Source organism: Equus asinus, chromosome 5 (genome assembly GCF_041296235.1).
Source record: "Equus asinus isolate D_3611 breed Donkey chromosome 5, EquAss-T2T_v2, whole genome shotgun sequence".
Classification (NCBI taxonomy): Eukaryota; Metazoa; Chordata; class Mammalia; order Perissodactyla; family Equidae; genus Equus; species Equus asinus.
The window spans coordinates 48,705,016-48,721,695 of NC_091794.1; the positions used below are offsets into that span (position 1 = coordinate 48,705,016).

Here is a 16,680-nt window from a genome sequence, read left to right on the forward strand (position 1 = left end):
TATCCCCTGAGGTAGAACGGCTATTTTCACATGAGTCACACCTAACTATTCCGCCCAGTCCTTTTGTGACATGGGCCCAAGAGGGCAGTTGGTTTCTTGTTAGGGTGGGCTATTAAAATGTGGGTATTACAAATCTCTGGTTGAGGGAGGAGGGGAGTGGTCGAGCAGGGCTTAACTCGTTTTCACCATTTTTCCTAATGCTGAGATTTTTTTTAAGCTGGAAAGAAGATGAGTTGTCATTTATTTTGCTGGATCTCAGTGAAGTTAATTGACTCTCCCAGGGCCTCCAAGCTCAGTAATGGATGGATGCAGATGAGAATGCGGCATCGTGAAACGTGACATTTTAACTTGGCCTGAAGTTCTGTGAAGGGCACTGGAAGGTTTTCTTTGAAAATGAGCAAAATCTGCAGTCTGTGTTCAGACTGGCCCTGGGCGGGGGTGGGAGACAGCAAGCCTGTTTGTGTCTGCACGGCGCAAACGGGAGGTTTTGTTCTCTGGAAATGAGTTGCTGCCCGCCAGTTCTCACCCTGGCCAATTGCTCTTCCTGTGGTTGCTGGGAACCAAGAGCCTACATGTGTACAGGTCCGTTTACTCATTCGCCATTCATTCATTGATTCATCTAACAAATATGTCTCGAGCACTTGCTTGGCACAGGGCGTTCTTCTAGACACTTAGGATGCATCCGTGAATGAAACTGACAAAAGCCCCTGCTTTCATGCTGCTTACATTCTTGCTACAGACCACAAACAATAAACATAATAAGTAAGATGACTCTAGAGAATGCCAGAAGCCGGTGAGTGCCTAGAAGAGCAGGAAAAGGTTAGTGGGGATGCAGATTGGGATCGTGGTGGTGGGGATAGTGACCAGGGCAAGCCCCGTTGTAGATGACTCCAGGGAGGGCATTCCAGGCCTGGTGTTTTCCAGGAATAACGATCAGGGCAGTGTGACTGGAAGACATGGGAGATGAGACCTGGGGCCACATGGTGCAGGGCCTTACAGGCCATTGGAAAGATGTCAGCCTTTACTCTGAGTGAGGTGGGGGCCGCTGGAGAGTTTTGAAGGTGGAGGCGTGGGATCTGATCCACATAGTGAAGGGACCCCTCTGGCTGCTGGGTTGAGACTGGATGGGATGGGGATCAGAGTAGAAGCGGGGGGACTAGTTAGGAGACTGGTTTAGCAGGCTAATCCCCTTCCTGAAGTTGGCAAAGAGGGATCTACAAGTAGTGATCGCTTCCAAACCTGGGCCACATGGGGAGGAGCCCTGCCTTTACATTTCATCGTCCCACCTGCAATTAAATGCAGCTGGCAAAATGTGGCAGTGACAGGCCTCACGTTCTGCTTGGAAGACAGAGGGCCTCCCACTTGTCAGACTCGTGCCTGAGCAGAAGACTCTTCTGACCGGCCCCACCAGCTGCCCCTCAGCTTCTCTGTCACTTGGGATAAAACACAAAGCTATGTAGTGTCTCATGAGGGCAAGAACATCATTTCTTTTTCTAGTTGCCTTTCTGTTTGATGATAAATTAAGGAGGAACTTGGAAAAGTAAAGGGAGAAGAGAAACATCGTAATTAGGAAGTTAATCCCAGATTACAATAGTGGTGGCAACGTGGTTATGGAATATGACAGTGTATACTTATTTCAAGACCTCTGTCTCACTAAACTTGGGCCATTCTTTGTTAACAGTAACAGTGGCAGGTAGTATTTATTGCCTGCTTATCACATGCCAAGCACTGTGTTTGTTTGCCGTGTCATATTGTTTCATTAGATCTTTACAACCACTCTACAAATTAGATATTATCATTATCCCCACTTTACAGATGAGGAAATTAGACTCAGAGAAGTTAAGAAATCTGCCCGAGGTCTCATAGCTAGTGCATGGTGAAGCCAGGTGCTAGCTAACCCCAAGCTGTCTGATGCTAGAATCAAGCCCCTGAATCCTACACTCTCCTTTTAATTGTGAAAAATGGTTCTGATATCAAAAATTGGTGTTCCAAATAGGATTGAAGCTCTGTGTCTACTAAGTTTATTTTGACTTCCCCTTTAATCCTAATTCCTTAGTGTTTCCAGTTTTCAAAGAGGATAGCAAGACTAGTTAGCAACTAGTAAGACTTGTGTGAAGTCTAAGAAATACACTTTGAAAAGTACATTCAACCTTTCGGGAATGTTTTAGCAAACAGTTGCAGTGTCACGGATAGTTGACTCTTTGGGCTAATGGCATTCTGTTAGAATTACATTTCTATGAAAATATTATGATGGATTATCTAGAGACACAGCCCGTAGCAACCGAGAGCAGAACTTTCTCACGTTTATTCCAGTATTCAGACCACGTGAAATATTCCCCGGTTATTTCTTTTGCTGTAGCTGGAGCTTTGCGCATGTCCCAGCAGCCAATATATGTGCTCTTTCAGGTGTCTGATTGAATTATAATCTATGCGAATTCTATCAGTCATGTCAGAGAGATAAACTCTTGTTTAGTAGCAGCTCTTTGTGGAAATACAACTACTTCTGATAATGGCCAAGTAATTCTCCTTTATCAACTGCTCAGGGCCTGATCCGGAAATCAAAAAAGGGAGCTCTTGCAATAAAGATTCCGATCTCTCGGAAACAAGCGAGCTCTGACACACAGCATTGCCATCTCATTCCATGCGTCTCAGGGATCAGAGGTCTTCCATTTTGTACATGCTATTCAGACACTAGCACGGAGTGAGAAGTACTGTCTATTAAGCAGACTAATTTCTCTAAAATTAGAAAGCGAAATTACACATATTTTGCTGTCTCTTCTGATATCACCACAACAACCACAGGGCTGGAATACCTTAAAAAGGAAATAAATTGCTGATTAGCTTCCGAAAATATAGGGTGGCCAAGTAAGATAGCAGATTATTGTACTGAAATGACTTGATAAGCCATTCATTCGATCAGAGAGGGTAGACTTGCAGAGCTGTGGGTTAAGAAATTATACTGTATGCATTTTAAAGGCAGACATTCCAGCAGTCAGCTGAACCTGGCCTGAAGTCCAGAAACCTGGATTCTAACCTTGGCCGAGGTAGCATCTCTGGCCTTTGGTTTCTTCCTTATAAAAATAACTTTGGACTAGGTATGGGTTTTCAGACTGGCAGCCTGGAGACTAAATGCCGCTAAATGTGGACTAAATGTCCAGGTAAATGTGTTTAGTTTGGTTCACATAAGGTGGTGGTGTTTTAATTATGCCAATAGGAGAAAAAATCGAGCAGTTTCACACAAAAACCTGGATTCCTTGAAAAGTTTTTTTTTTTTTTTAAGATTGGCATCTGAGCTCACATCTGTTACCAATCTTTTTTTTTTCTCCTCCCCAAAGCCCCCGGTACATAGTTGTATATTCTAGTGGCAGGTCCTTCTGGTTCTGGTATGTGGGACGCCGCCTCACCATGGCCTGACGAGCTGTGGCACTAGGTCCGCGTGCAGGATCCGAACCGGGGAAACCCTGGGCCGCCAAAGCAGAGCGCACGAACTTAACCACTCGGCCACAGGACCGGCCCCCTTGAAAAGTTTCGAAAAATCACATGGTCTGGGGGCTGGCCCCACGGCCAAGTGATTAAGTTTGTGCTCTCCACTTCGGCAGCCCAGGGTTTCACTGGTTCAGATCCTGGGTGTGGACATGGCACTGCTCATCAGGCCGTGCTGAGGCGGCGTCCCACATAGCACAACTAGAGGCACTCACAACTAGAATACACAACTATGTACTGGGGGAATTTGGGGAGAAGAAAAAGAAAAAGATTGGCAACAGATCAGCTCAGGTGCCAATCTTAAAAAAGACAAGATGATCTGGAACTATGGAGCCTGAAATCCCAAAGAGCAGCAGTATGTTGGAGCAGTATACAGCTCTAAATGAGGACACGTACCCACTCCAATTTGCACCAGAGGCGCCATCACTCCCCGTTGTCTCCATGCATGCTCAGCTCCATACATTTACTTGACTTGCCCATGCCCTGTATCAGATCATCTGGGAGTGAGATACTGAGATGAATTAAGACATGATGTCATTCAGCTACCAAAGAGGGATCCTTTCTAGAATCTGCTGTGATGATGGCCACAGCCCCCAAACCCAAGTCTGTTAAAGGTTGGATTTACATTACTGTGGCATCTTGGCTTGGCAGAAATCATGCACACTAACATTTTTGGTTGTTTTAAGATTTAAATGTAAAGTGCTGCCTATGGCATCATTAAAAATTCAACCAGAGGACCCATGGCCTACTGGCTAAGTTCAGCGTTCTTCACTTCAGTGGCCCAGGTTTGCACGGCCATGCTGTGGGGGCGACCCACATATAAAAAACAGAGGAAGATTGGTACAGATGTTAGCTCAGGACTAATTTTCCTCAAGGAAAAGAAGAGGAAGATTGGCAACAGATGTTAGCTCAGGGCTAATCTTCCTCAGCAAAAAAATAAATAAATAAATAAAATTCAACCACCTGTAGTTGGGTCTTTTGAACAGTTAATTAAAATTTCTCTTTTCTTAGTTCTAAGCATCAGAAATGAGGCTTTTATTTTTGAGGGAGGATTGTTTTAATTAGTTTTTGTCACTTTTATAACTAAAGAACTTCCTTTGTCCAGAAAGGCTAGGTCACTTGTCTGGAGAAGTGATTGAGTCTTATTTGTTAGTAGGAATTTTTAAAAGGTTGAATTTGGTAAATATAGAAGGAGTACCTACGATAATAGGAGGAGTGATGGTAAACAGCCCCATCGCATGACCTATAGAGACAAATGTCAGTTACTTAGATACAAACACAGCTAGAGCTGCACCCAATTTAATAGTTTGCAACTGGACTTGAGTTCAGTTTTAATAGAGCCATTTTTATGAACTAATGGGTGATTCTGTGGTAAGAATGTGAAAATGATTTCCTCTTTTATCCCTATGAATTTCATTTGAACTGTGCTTAAACTTCTTTTTCACCTTAGCAAGAGGAAGACTTCATGTATGCCCAAAGTTCTCTGCTAATGGTCTATACCACCCTCGGGTTCTTTTTCTCGATTGGTGTTGAGCCAGAGTCTCTGTTCCTGTTTATGTTCTGCTCTCAAAATTCTCAACTACCAAGTTGCTTAGTCCTAGATCCTCTAAGGCCAGTAGAGTTGTGTCTCTTCCTGTTTTTAATTGGTCTGAAAACTTGCTCCCCTGTTCCCACCCCAAATTCTTCTCTTTGGGTGTAACATGGTAACTTGCAGAGTTGTAAATTTCTTGCAGCCTTAGCGTTAGTTTCTGTGATTGGGTCCACGGCCCAAAAGGACGTGTAATGATTTACCCCTAACGGGAAAGTTCTCCAGAAGATCTTGCATGCATACTGAGAAATTTGAGCACCAGATACCCAACAGAAGATGCAGCTAACTTCTCTCGTTCCGTGAATGCTGCCATGCTGACTCTGAGATGTCTCTCTCCTTAGACGGGGCAACTGGAGAACATTTCCGGTGGGTCTGTCCTTTGGGCAGGCTTCTTGTTGCTAAAAATACCAACTGGCTCAGTATATTCAAGCTGCTGTTGTTCTTCTCAAGATATGAAGTTGTTCATTATCTAGAAACTTTATTGACAATTTTGAGACTTCACATCCTTGGGACTCATCTTTTTATTTTTGGAAGACTTGGAATTTGTAATTCAAGCATTCTCTTTTCAAGTCTAAAAATATAGTTCAGAAGCCAGACGAGGTTTTTTCCCCCTCAAATACATGTTAGTTTAAAAATGAATGCAGAAAGCTGTTTAGGTTGCCTTTCTAAATTTGGAGTCCCCAACAGTTTTATTTTACCTTTACATCAGTTGATTGAAATGATAAATGTATACCTACCAGTTTTTGTTCTGCACACACACATTTTGTGCCGTGAGGCTTAAACTACCTCTGGTGAAGGAAGCAGCATTCTGTGACAAAGGACTGAGTCTGGGTTTGTTTCTACCTTCATAAATCATGCAGATGAGATCGGTGGCTATTCCCAGCCACACATGATAAAAATATCCTGTGCCTTGCTGATGTTTCTGGACCTTCAAGGTCACTAGGCTGATCCTCTGCAGCATTGCAAATTCTTGGAAATTTCTCTTTCCTCTCCTTTTTCTTAGGGTGCCCCTTCAGTTGCTTGGTGCAGCCTTCTCTCATTTTAAGCACACCTTTATCCTTCTGTTCCCTCCTCTTCCTCACCCTGCCTCCCGCCCTTCCTTTTATTATAAAAGAGAAGGGATCTGTTTGTAGTCGTTTATTCTTGTGGGTGACTGACTAATGACATTTGGGAGGAATGAGTTCCTGTCAATGTATTCTGTGCTAGTGCCTGCCATTTTAAAATACCTTAAAGCTTTGTTTCTCGTTACAGGAATTTAAAACCAATTAACTAGCAAGTGAGTGAATACTATAGGAACCCCAGATATCATCCTAAGCCTGGCTCTGAAAATAAACCTTTTAAAATTCCTTCAGAGGTGACTGGGGCTGGAAAGGGCAGGTTAGAAATGACCACATCTTGCACAACCAGAAGGATCTACAACTAGAATATACAACTATGTACTGGGGGGCTTTGGGGAGAAGAAGAAGAAAAAAAAAAAACAGAAATGACGACATCTGGTGATTCCAGACTGAAGGCCCCTCCCAGTAAGGAGGTGAGCTCAAGGATAGCTTAGTGCTTCTGGAATTCCTTCTGGGATCAGCTGAGGCAGAAGACTCTTTCCTTAAATATTGTCCTGGAGAGAGGGAAAGCACAGGAGTGCATAAGCCTCCCTTCCCCCGACAGTCTCTAAGAGAAAACGTCTACTATCAGAAATATAAGACAACTGGCAAAAATATGTAACAGACAACCATGCAAATTGTGAACTGTATTAGAACTCTTCATTTTTTTAAATTAACCATTTTAGGGGGCCTACCTGGTGGCATAGTGGTTAAGTTCACACGCTCTGCTTTGGTGGCCCAGGATTCGTGGGTTCAGATCCTGGGTGCGGACCAACACACCGCTTATCAAGCCACGCTGTGGCAGCATCCCACATACAAAATAGTGGAAGATTGGCACAGGACTTAGCTCAGGGACAATCTCCCTCACAAAAAATTAAATAAATAAATAACCATTTTAACTTAGGTAGAAATGACTACCCATGCTCAATAGTCCAAGCTACCCTTCCCGTAATAATTGAGTTGCACTGTACTGTGCTGTGTTTTAAATATTTCCTCAGTGACACTGTTCCAGGCCCAGGCCCAACTCCCATCATGCCTGAGCTCAGTTCTGTCCTCACCTTCAGCTTAACCTTCTTTCTCTCTTCCCGAGTGACGTACATGCATATTTCATTTTCTGACCGTTATGTAGGTGGTGTTGAGTGAGAATTTCAAATATAAGATTCCTTTGAAACTTCTCCCACCACCAGAGTCTTTCAACCTTCCAAATAAAAAGATCCAGTGGCCTGGAATGCACCACTGTGTCTTCTTGCTGTGTGATACAAGCTTGAAGAAAAGACATGTGTCCTTGGTACTCTTCCATTAATAGAGGTTTTAGAAACACCTGTGCCCAATGCCATTCGTAAGCACCTTTCAGACGTTTCTTCACCATCCAAGGAAAAAGTGGATCTTGGGGAGCTGTCGATGCTATTTTCCAAGTTGGAAACTTTTTTATAAATGCAAACAGACCAAAGAATGGAAAAGTAATAAATATAGTTTGAGATTTCTGGCTGCTGGGAGCTTCATATTCGTACACACAATTAATGTTCACATCCAACCAATAAGGTTGATGCTTTTGTTTTGTATCCTATAGCGATGGTGATGGTGTGCTGAGAGCAGGGTGGTTAGAAAACATGCCCAAGGCCGCATAGCTAGTCCTTGAGAGAGTACCACACTTTCAACACTGCTCTACTTATTTAATGACTATATAGATAAGGCTGCAGACCGTAACTAAGCTTCATTTCCAAATAAAGAAAAGGGAATTGAGGGGAAGGAGAATTAGTGAAACACAGTTGCGAATCTCTTAGCCTGGTGCCTGGCACACGGGAAATTCTCAGTAAATGTTCGCAAGTATCATTGCCCCAGTGTCAACTCTTTGAGAACTTTCTTTCAGGGAGGATATTAATGATCCATTATTTCTTGCTTGTGAGATGTGAAGTTATTGACTTAATCGCTGCTGGGCTTGGCATGTTGAGCCCTATTTCTGTTTATTAATGTGATGAGGTTACTCGTGGTGAGAGAGGGACCCTGCTGTGTGTGGCAGTAATTATCAGAGTTGCTGTGCGGCTGCAGGAACCAATTGCTAGCAAATGCTGATTTCTTTCTTTCTTTTCTTATTTTAAAAAAATCCCATTACATAATTTAACAATCATTTTGTTCCATAGTGAGATGAAAAGAATTTAGCAGCCTTCAGCTGGTGCTGAATGGAGAAACAAATTATAGAAATCACTGACATTAGTGCCTGGCTAGGGCAGGATTGTTTCCTACTGAATGTTTGAAAGTATTTTGTCCAATCTAATTTTGAAAGACTGGAGTCACTGGGCTTCCACTGCTCTCCTTGGGAACTATAATTACGTGGCCTAATAGAGCTCAGTGGTGGGACATTTTCTCTAGCTGATCCAGCAGGAGTGGATGCACCTAGAGGAGGTCTGGTCACTGTGCTTTTCAAAATGGGATTTGGAGAAGGGGCACAAGCATGTTTTACTTGCTTGAGAAAATATTCTTTTCTTCCTACCCAAGGATGCTTCTTTGGTCCATCCTGCTGCTGTTGAAACATGATTTGCTATATAATGAGATTTTCTTTAACTTTGTATTATGAAGAATGACAAAAATACGCAAAAGTAGACAGAACAGTATAATGGACACCCCTGTGCCCAAAACTAGACCCAACAACCATCAACCAGTAGCCAATCCTGCCCCATCTACGTGCCCATTTACTTCCTCTTTTCTACTCTTATTTTGAAACAAATCTTATCCTATCTTTTTAAAAAAAATTCTGGTAAAATATACATAGCGTAAAATTTACCATTTTAGCCATTTTAGAATGAATGATTTAATGGCATTAAGTACTGACTGTTGTGCAACCATCACCTTTATCTAGTTCCAGAACTTTTTCATCACCCCAAAAGGAGACTCTGTACCCATTAAGTGTTCACAGCAATTCTTCCCTCCCCCTAATGCCTGGCAACCACTAATCTCCTTTCTGTCTGTATGGATTTGCCTATTCTGGAAATTTCTTATAAATGGGTTTATAAAGTATATAGCCTTTTTGTGTGGCTTCTTTCAGTTAGCATAATGTTTTCAAGATTCATCCATAATGTGTTATGCATCAGTACTTCCTTCATTTTCACAGCTGAATAGTATTCTGTTGTATGCATATACCGCATTTTGCTTATTTATCTGATGATGGACATTTTGATTATTTCCACATTTTGTCTATTGTGAATAGTGCTGCTTTGAACATTCAGATGCAAGTTTTTGTTTGAACACCTGTTTTCAGTTCTTTTGGGTATATACCTAGAAGTGGAGTCTCTAGGTCATATGATAATTCTGTGTTTAACTTATTGAAGAACCGTCAAACTGTTTGCCACGATGACTGCACCATTTTACATTCCCTCTAACAATGTATGAGGGTTCCAGGTTCTCCACATTCTTGCCAACATGTTATTTTCTGGATTTTTAAAAAAATTATAGCCATCCTAGTGGGTGTGAAGTAGTATCTCATTGTGGTTTGACTTGCATTTTCAGTAGTATCTCATTGTGGTTTGACTTGCATTTTCCTAATGACTACTGATGTTGAGCATCTTTTCATGAGATTGTTAATCATTTGTATGTTTTCTTTGGAGAATTGTCTATTTAAGCCTTTTGCTCATTTTTAAATTATATTATGTTTTTATGGTTGAGTTGAAAGAGTTCATTGTATATTCTGGATACTAGACCCTTATAAGATAGATGATTTGCAAATTTTTTTCCATTCTGTGAGTTGTCTTCACTCTCTTGATAGTGTCCTTTGATGCAGAAAAGTTTGTAATTGTGGCAAAATCCAATTTATCCGTATTTTCTTTTGTTGCATCTGTTTTTATTGTCATAGCTGAGAAACCATTGCCAAGTCCAAAGTCATGGAAATTTACATGTTCTCTCCTAAAAGTTTTATGGTTTTAGCTCTTAGATTTAGGTCTTTGAGCCATTTTTGAGATAATTTTTTGTATATGGTGTGAGATAAGGGTTCAACATCATTCTTTTACATGTGGATATTCAGTTGTCCCAGCACCATTTGTAGAAAGGATTATCATCACATCCTTTTATCCACAGTATTTCAGTATGTTTCTCTAAAAGACAAGAATTTTTTTTACATAACCACAGTACCATTATCACACTTAAAAAATATTAACCATATTTTCTTAGTATCATCAAATATCTAGTCTATAGATTGTCTCAAAATTGTTAACATCTTTTCAAAGAAGTCAGTATCCAGATAAGTTTCATCCATTGCAGTTTTTTGGTATATATTTTTAAATGTTTTTAAATCTATAGATTTCTCCTCCATCTCTTTTTTTCCTTCTCACAATTTATTTGTTAAAGCAAATGAGTCATTTGCCCTGTAGAGTTTTCTTTTCTAGGTTTTGTTGATTGTATCCCCATGATGTGACATGTTTCTCAGTCCTCTGAATTTTCTGAGTTGGTAGTTGGAACTAGAAGCTTGATCAGATTCATGTTTTGGGGCGCTTTTTTTTTGCTTTTTGTTTTAGCAAGACTACTCCTTAGGTGATGCTGTCTTATTCTAATCAAGAGGCGTGGCCAAAATGTGATTACGTGCCTAAACCTGTTAGTTTATTGGGGGTTGTGAAATAGTGATAGTCTAATTCCATTATGTCTCTTCATTTAATAGATGGAATGCTTGCTTTTAATGAAGAGAAGCTTTACCTGTTTTATTATTTAATTACCCAGTGGTAAAATTTGCATAAGAAAGGCAGTGTAAATTTTTTTTTTTTTTTTTTTTTTGAGGAAGATTAGCCCTGAGCTAACTACTGCCAGTCCTCCTCTTTTTTGCTGGGGAAGCCTGGCCCTGAGCTAACGTCGTGCCCATCTTCCTCTACTTTATACGTGGGATGCCTACCACAGCATGGCACACCAAGCAGTGCCATGTCTACACCCGGGATCCGAACCAGCAAACCCCGGGCCGCCGAGAAGTGGAACGTGCAAACTTAACCGCTGCGCCACTGGGCCGGCCCCGGCAGTGTAAATTCTTGATTCTTTCCCTTTATTTGCCAGTTCTCAAAATAAGAAGTTAGTTCTTCATTTTCTTCAAACAGTGCCAGTTATATTCTTTTTGAGGAGAGTCTTTGTTAATGTATTTAGTTAAGCATATCTAATGTGTTTCAAGACATTGAAGTTATTGTTCTTGTTGATGTTCAAATTATTTCGTCTTTGGCCAGTGAGAACCTCTTCAAGTTGACTCCTGAGTCCTTTCTAATGTGATCTTTTGGTCTTTGATAGCTTCCTGGTTATCATATATGGTAATTTTATAACTTTTATTGGGTTGGAATGTGATCCATTGTGGCACGCCTCGAATTTCCTTGCAAAAACTCCTGCTAGGTCTCTATACTTCCACTGACACTCTGGAGAGGATGGGAGAGTGTCCCTCCCCTTTGTGGAATCATAAGAAGACAAATCAGAACAAGCATTGGAAACTCATTCATGAAAGTCTTTTCATGAGTTTGTATTGAGTTTCAACTAGGCATACAGACAAAAAGAAACAATTTCTTTTTTTTGTTTTTAGAGTGGCACCTGAGCTAACATCTGTTGCCAATCTTCTGTTTTTTTCTTCTTCTCCTTCTCCCCAAAGGCCCCCAGTACATAGTTGTATATTCTAGTTGTAGGTCCTTCCAGTTGTGCCATGTGGGACATCACCTCAGGGTGGCCTGATGAGCAGAGCCAGGTCTGTGCCCAGGATCCGAACCCGCGAAACCCTGGGCCACCGAAGCGGAGCATATGAACTTAACCACTCGGCCACGGGGCCAGCCCAAAAAAGAAACAATTTCTGCCCAAAGCTTTTGCAGCCTGGTAGGGTATGCTTTAGGCCCTCGTGAGGTGGTGCTGATGTTAGGAATGTACATTTGGACAAAGCCAAAACCATCAATGTGGTTTCATGCTGGCTCCATTTTAGTTCTGTTTCTAGTGTCAAGTCAGAGATTGATTGCTCGTTATTCTGAATTCTTTTCATATCATTACAAAAAAAAATAAGTACCCAATAAAGTGACTTTTTTGAAGACTTTTTGAAGAAGAAGGAGAAAGTATGGAAATGGATGTGTTTTTCTAAACCTAGAAAATGAATGTCAAAGCAGATCGATTGCTTTGCCCCTTCTAGTCTCTACTTCTCCATTGAGGAAGGGAGATGTTTATTTTCTGCCTCTTTTATAAAGTTGCTGAGTACTGTAATGAGTTTATATTTATAGGGAACTTGGAGCTTTTTGGATGAAAGGTGCTAAATTAGGGCTTATTGCTTATTGAATTTATTTGATGTGTCCAACCTCCTGGGAACATTTGCTGAAGTTAATTAAAAACAGATAGTCCTCACTCTGACAGCTTATAGTGCCACTTACAAACCAATAACATAAACTGTGTGCACTTCTGTCCTAACGTGGGGCTGCCTAGACAACCATAGCTCTTTCAGACAGGGACCAATCCTACTTTTGTAGGAAAAATGAGTTCGACTGCTGGGTAAAAACACAGAGAAATTCTCAACCACATCTGAATCACTTATCTGTCCTCATTTTTAAAAGTACTTAAAATATGGAGATTTTTCTCAATTTCCCACTATAATTTTCAGGTTGAAAAATTAAAAATAATCTTTCCTTTCTGTCGTTGTGGGAAGAAATTAAGATAAAAGTTTTTGCTTTGTATATTGTGGTGTGATCACCTTTTCTTTGCAGAAATGGCATTCCAAAGCAGCCAACTGGAATAACTTATGCTTTCTTAACTCAACCCAGTGGAAGCTGTGAGGTGTAATTATAACAATGGCATGTTTGCTTCCTTTGCCAGTTGGTCATGGAGTTTTGTGGCGCTGGCTCTGTCACTGACCTCATCAAGAACACAAAAGGTAATACGTTGAAGGAGGAGTGGATCGCATACATCTGCAGGGAGATCTTACGAGTAAGTGACAAGATGGGATATCTTGGGAGGTGTTGACCTTTGTACTAACCTTCCCCTGAAATTCATCAACTTACTGGAAACCTCGTTAAAGCTTTATTCTAATAGTGCTGGTGGTAGCGGTAGTTTGTTGTGGTCTGCTTTAACGGAAGTGAGAGCCATTCCGAATAGGCCGTGTGCACTCTCACTGGGAAGGTTAACACTGGATAATTTCCCTCAACAAGGGATTCGTTTCCAATGGTGCTTCCAATTAGAAATCAGATTTTAGATCCTAGAGATAGTGTTCCATTTAGGAAACGGATTTTTTAGAGATATTTTGATCACTCGTTTGAATTTTTCATTTATGAAAATTTACAGTTAATTTAAAGATTGTGTGACTTTAGCCATGTCAGCATATATAATCTAATTTAACTGATTTTACATTAAAAAAATATTTTTTTTATAAAATCACTGAAATCAATCAAAATAGCTGGATAAGACTGCCTTTTCCCCCGGTTTTGCCCACAAATCCCATAATTGGCAATCTGGACAATAGTGTCATGTTTGCTGAGGTCAGTTCAGGGGGGAGAATGTAACTGGTCGTATTTTGGTTCATTCAGAATAGTTTATCTCTTGCTGCTATATGGAGGCTACTGTATGTTCACTGAGTGTTCTTACTAGATCTGCTTGGCAATCGTTACTTATTTGTGAGCTCTGCTTTGTTAATATAAAGGAACAAAAATTAAAACTGTTTTCACGATGTGTCCAAGATATGCTTTTGAGAGAGGGATTACGTGCTGTGGATGGGTGGATAGATGGATGGGAAGAAGGCATTAAAAAAATGATGTTTATTCATTTAATTCAAACCACGTTAGGCAAAAAAACAAATAGAAAATGAAATTTTAGAATGATAACACCTATGATAGCATAAAAAGTCAAATATGTAGAAATAAATTTACATAAACGTAAAAAACTTTTACACTAAAAACTACAAACCATTACTGACACTAGAGGAGACCTTAATAAATGGAGGTATATGCCATTTCACAAATTAGAATACACAAAACTGTAAAAATGTTAGTTGTCCCAAATTTGATCCATGGTTTCATTGTACTCCCTATCAAAATCCCTCTAGGTATATCTGGATATTGACAAATTGATTTTTAAAACATTAATTTGGAAATGCGCAAGGGGCCAGGAATAACCAAGTCAATCTCGAAGAACAAAGTTGAAGTGTTTACGCTGCAAGTTATCTGCACTTACGATAAAGCTACTAAGTCATTAAGACAGAGTAGTATTGTCACAAGAATAGACAAATGGGCAAGGAAACAGAATTGAGAGTCCAGCACAGACCCACTTCCTGTGGACACCTGATTTATGACAGAGGAGGTGCTGCAGCACATGGGGAAAGGGAGCTCTTCTCAATAATTAGTGCTTGGTCAGTTGAGTAGCCATGAAAACCTGAAGCTGGACACCTGTTTTGTACCACATTCAAAAATTAATTCCAGCTGGATTATAGATATAAATGTGAAAGATATAAAAAATAAAGCTCTTTAGAGAAAACACAAGATAATACCTCCATGGCTTGGAGTGGGCATAAAGATTTCTCAAACAGAACACAAAACAAAATTGGAGGGGGTATCACAGACCTATGGCTGCTGAACTCTGTCAAATCTGACATTTATCTCCAAATATTGAGGTGCCATTGTGTAAAACTTAATTTGAATTTCTGACTTAGAATTTTACTCCTTCACAGAAAGCATGATGGATTATTTAGTCATCCAGACTACTAAGTGGGTGCCAAGAATCTGTTGGGTCTGCAGGGCTGGCTCTGCCAACACCCTTTCTGCACTGCTGGGTGACCCTGAGGGGATCGGTCGTGGGATCTCCAGGGCTCTAGAAGCAGCAGACTGGTTCACTTCATGAGTGTCTTTCAATTCCTGGTTTTAAAATGTGGGAAAACAGTGATTTCTTCCTTCTTCCAATACATTTTCCCAAATGATACTGGCATTTGAGATAAGATGACTCATTGGAAGGGACATTTAATCACAAGTAGTTTCAGAGATGACACCCTCCATGTATCATATGATCTCATTAAATACAACTTGTGGCTCACTTGTGCCCTGGTATCTGCCTCCAACCATTTTGGTGGTGAAGGAGGGAAAGAGATCTTCAGTCCCTTTTTTAAGGATTCATGGGGTGTTAATATGCTTGGAAAACCATACGTTTTAATCTGCTTGATGCCTGCCTTGAGCCAAACTGACTAGATAAGAAAGGTAATTTTTTAAGACCCAAACCAGTGCTTCAAACTGTCACACAGTTTATGTTTACCGATATTCCTAAACATATGCATGGATCTTTTTGGGCATCCATATTCTCATGCTGAATTTTTCAACAAGGGAATTTAGATAGTTAGTTTTATTTCTTTTTGGGTCAATCACATCTTTCATACCATGGTTTTGCTGTTGTAGAGAAAAATTAAAAGTACAGAGAATCATAAATAATAGAATAACAACACTCGAGTATCCAATATCTTTAATTAACAAGTGTAAGCATAACATAATTTGCTTTAAACCTCCAATTTTAGATTATTTTCGGTTCGATTATCTGAGAAATATATGACTACCTCAGAGCAAGTCTGTACGTTTTAGAACTCATATCATAAAGCAGCCAAAATTAGAGTAATTCATGGAGAAATGGAACAAATCAGATTTGGATGTCACTGAATAATTATTTCATATGATGAATACAAATACCATAAAGCACTAAAAATGATAGCTATGAATGCCAACAAATGAAATAGAAATTGTTTTCTTTACTGTGAGCCCCAGTGCCAATGGGAAATCTCTTGGCTGGTCTGAGAATACTTTATTGTGCTTAATTAAAATTGTATAACATAAGGTAACTTTTAACTTTAAAATTTAACTTTTGAATTTACATATTGCTCCCAAGAAAGTGGAGGATTCAGTTGAATCACGTTAGTTTTCTGTAGAGAGACTCTGTAGATGGTCCTCTTACAACCTAGTGAGTATAGGCAATCCTCGCATTCCACAGCACTGTGAACTGAAACTCGTACATGCCAGGATCCTATCATCGTTTGTGTGGGTCCAAGGTACCTGAGATCAGAGCTGATATGCAGGCAGTTCATTTAACACAGCCCCGTGCGTTGCAAGGACTGCCTCTGCATTTCAGTTTATATTGATCAATTACCTGCAGTTTAGAGCAGCATGCTGAGCACGTGAAAGATGTGAATGTAATAATGAAAGTGTCTCTGGGTGAGTTCACATCTTTTTTGGATCATTAACATCCCAAAGAGTTTATGTGCATCTTGGCTTATGTTCCTAATAACCCTTCTCAACCCTCCATCGCTCCAGGGGCTGAGCCACCTGCACCAGCATAAAGTGATTCATCGAGATATTAAAGGGCAGAATGTCTTGCTGACTGAGAACGCAGAAGTTAAACTAGGTAAGAACAGAATCCAGTGAGCCTGGGAAACCAGGAATTGATAGAATTATTTCAGCAGCTGGTTGGTTTTTTTTTTTTTTAATGAATGTAAATTTATCACTGTGGATTTGAAGGTTGTACTAAAAATGAAGAGGAAAATGTTTCTTTGTCTATTTCAAAAAC

At 40.3% G+C, this 16,680-nt stretch overlaps 1 protein-coding gene across 18 annotated transcripts in view; it reads left to right on the forward strand.

Moving 5' to 3' along the window:
• Positions 1 to 16,680, forward strand: part of TNIK (TRAF2 and NCK interacting kinase) — a 381,117-nt gene that overhangs the window by 240,531 nt on the left and 123,906 nt on the right. For all 18 annotated transcript variants that reach the window (XM_014866817.3, XM_070509445.1, XM_014866823.3 and 15 more), the window contains exons 5-6: positions 12,967 to 13,077; positions 16,428 to 16,518. In XM_014866817.3, coding sequence (XP_014722303.1) covers positions 12,967 to 13,077; positions 16,428 to 16,518 — 202 coding nt within the window. The remainder of the gene's footprint in view (positions 1 to 12,966; positions 13,078 to 16,427; positions 16,519 to 16,680) is intronic.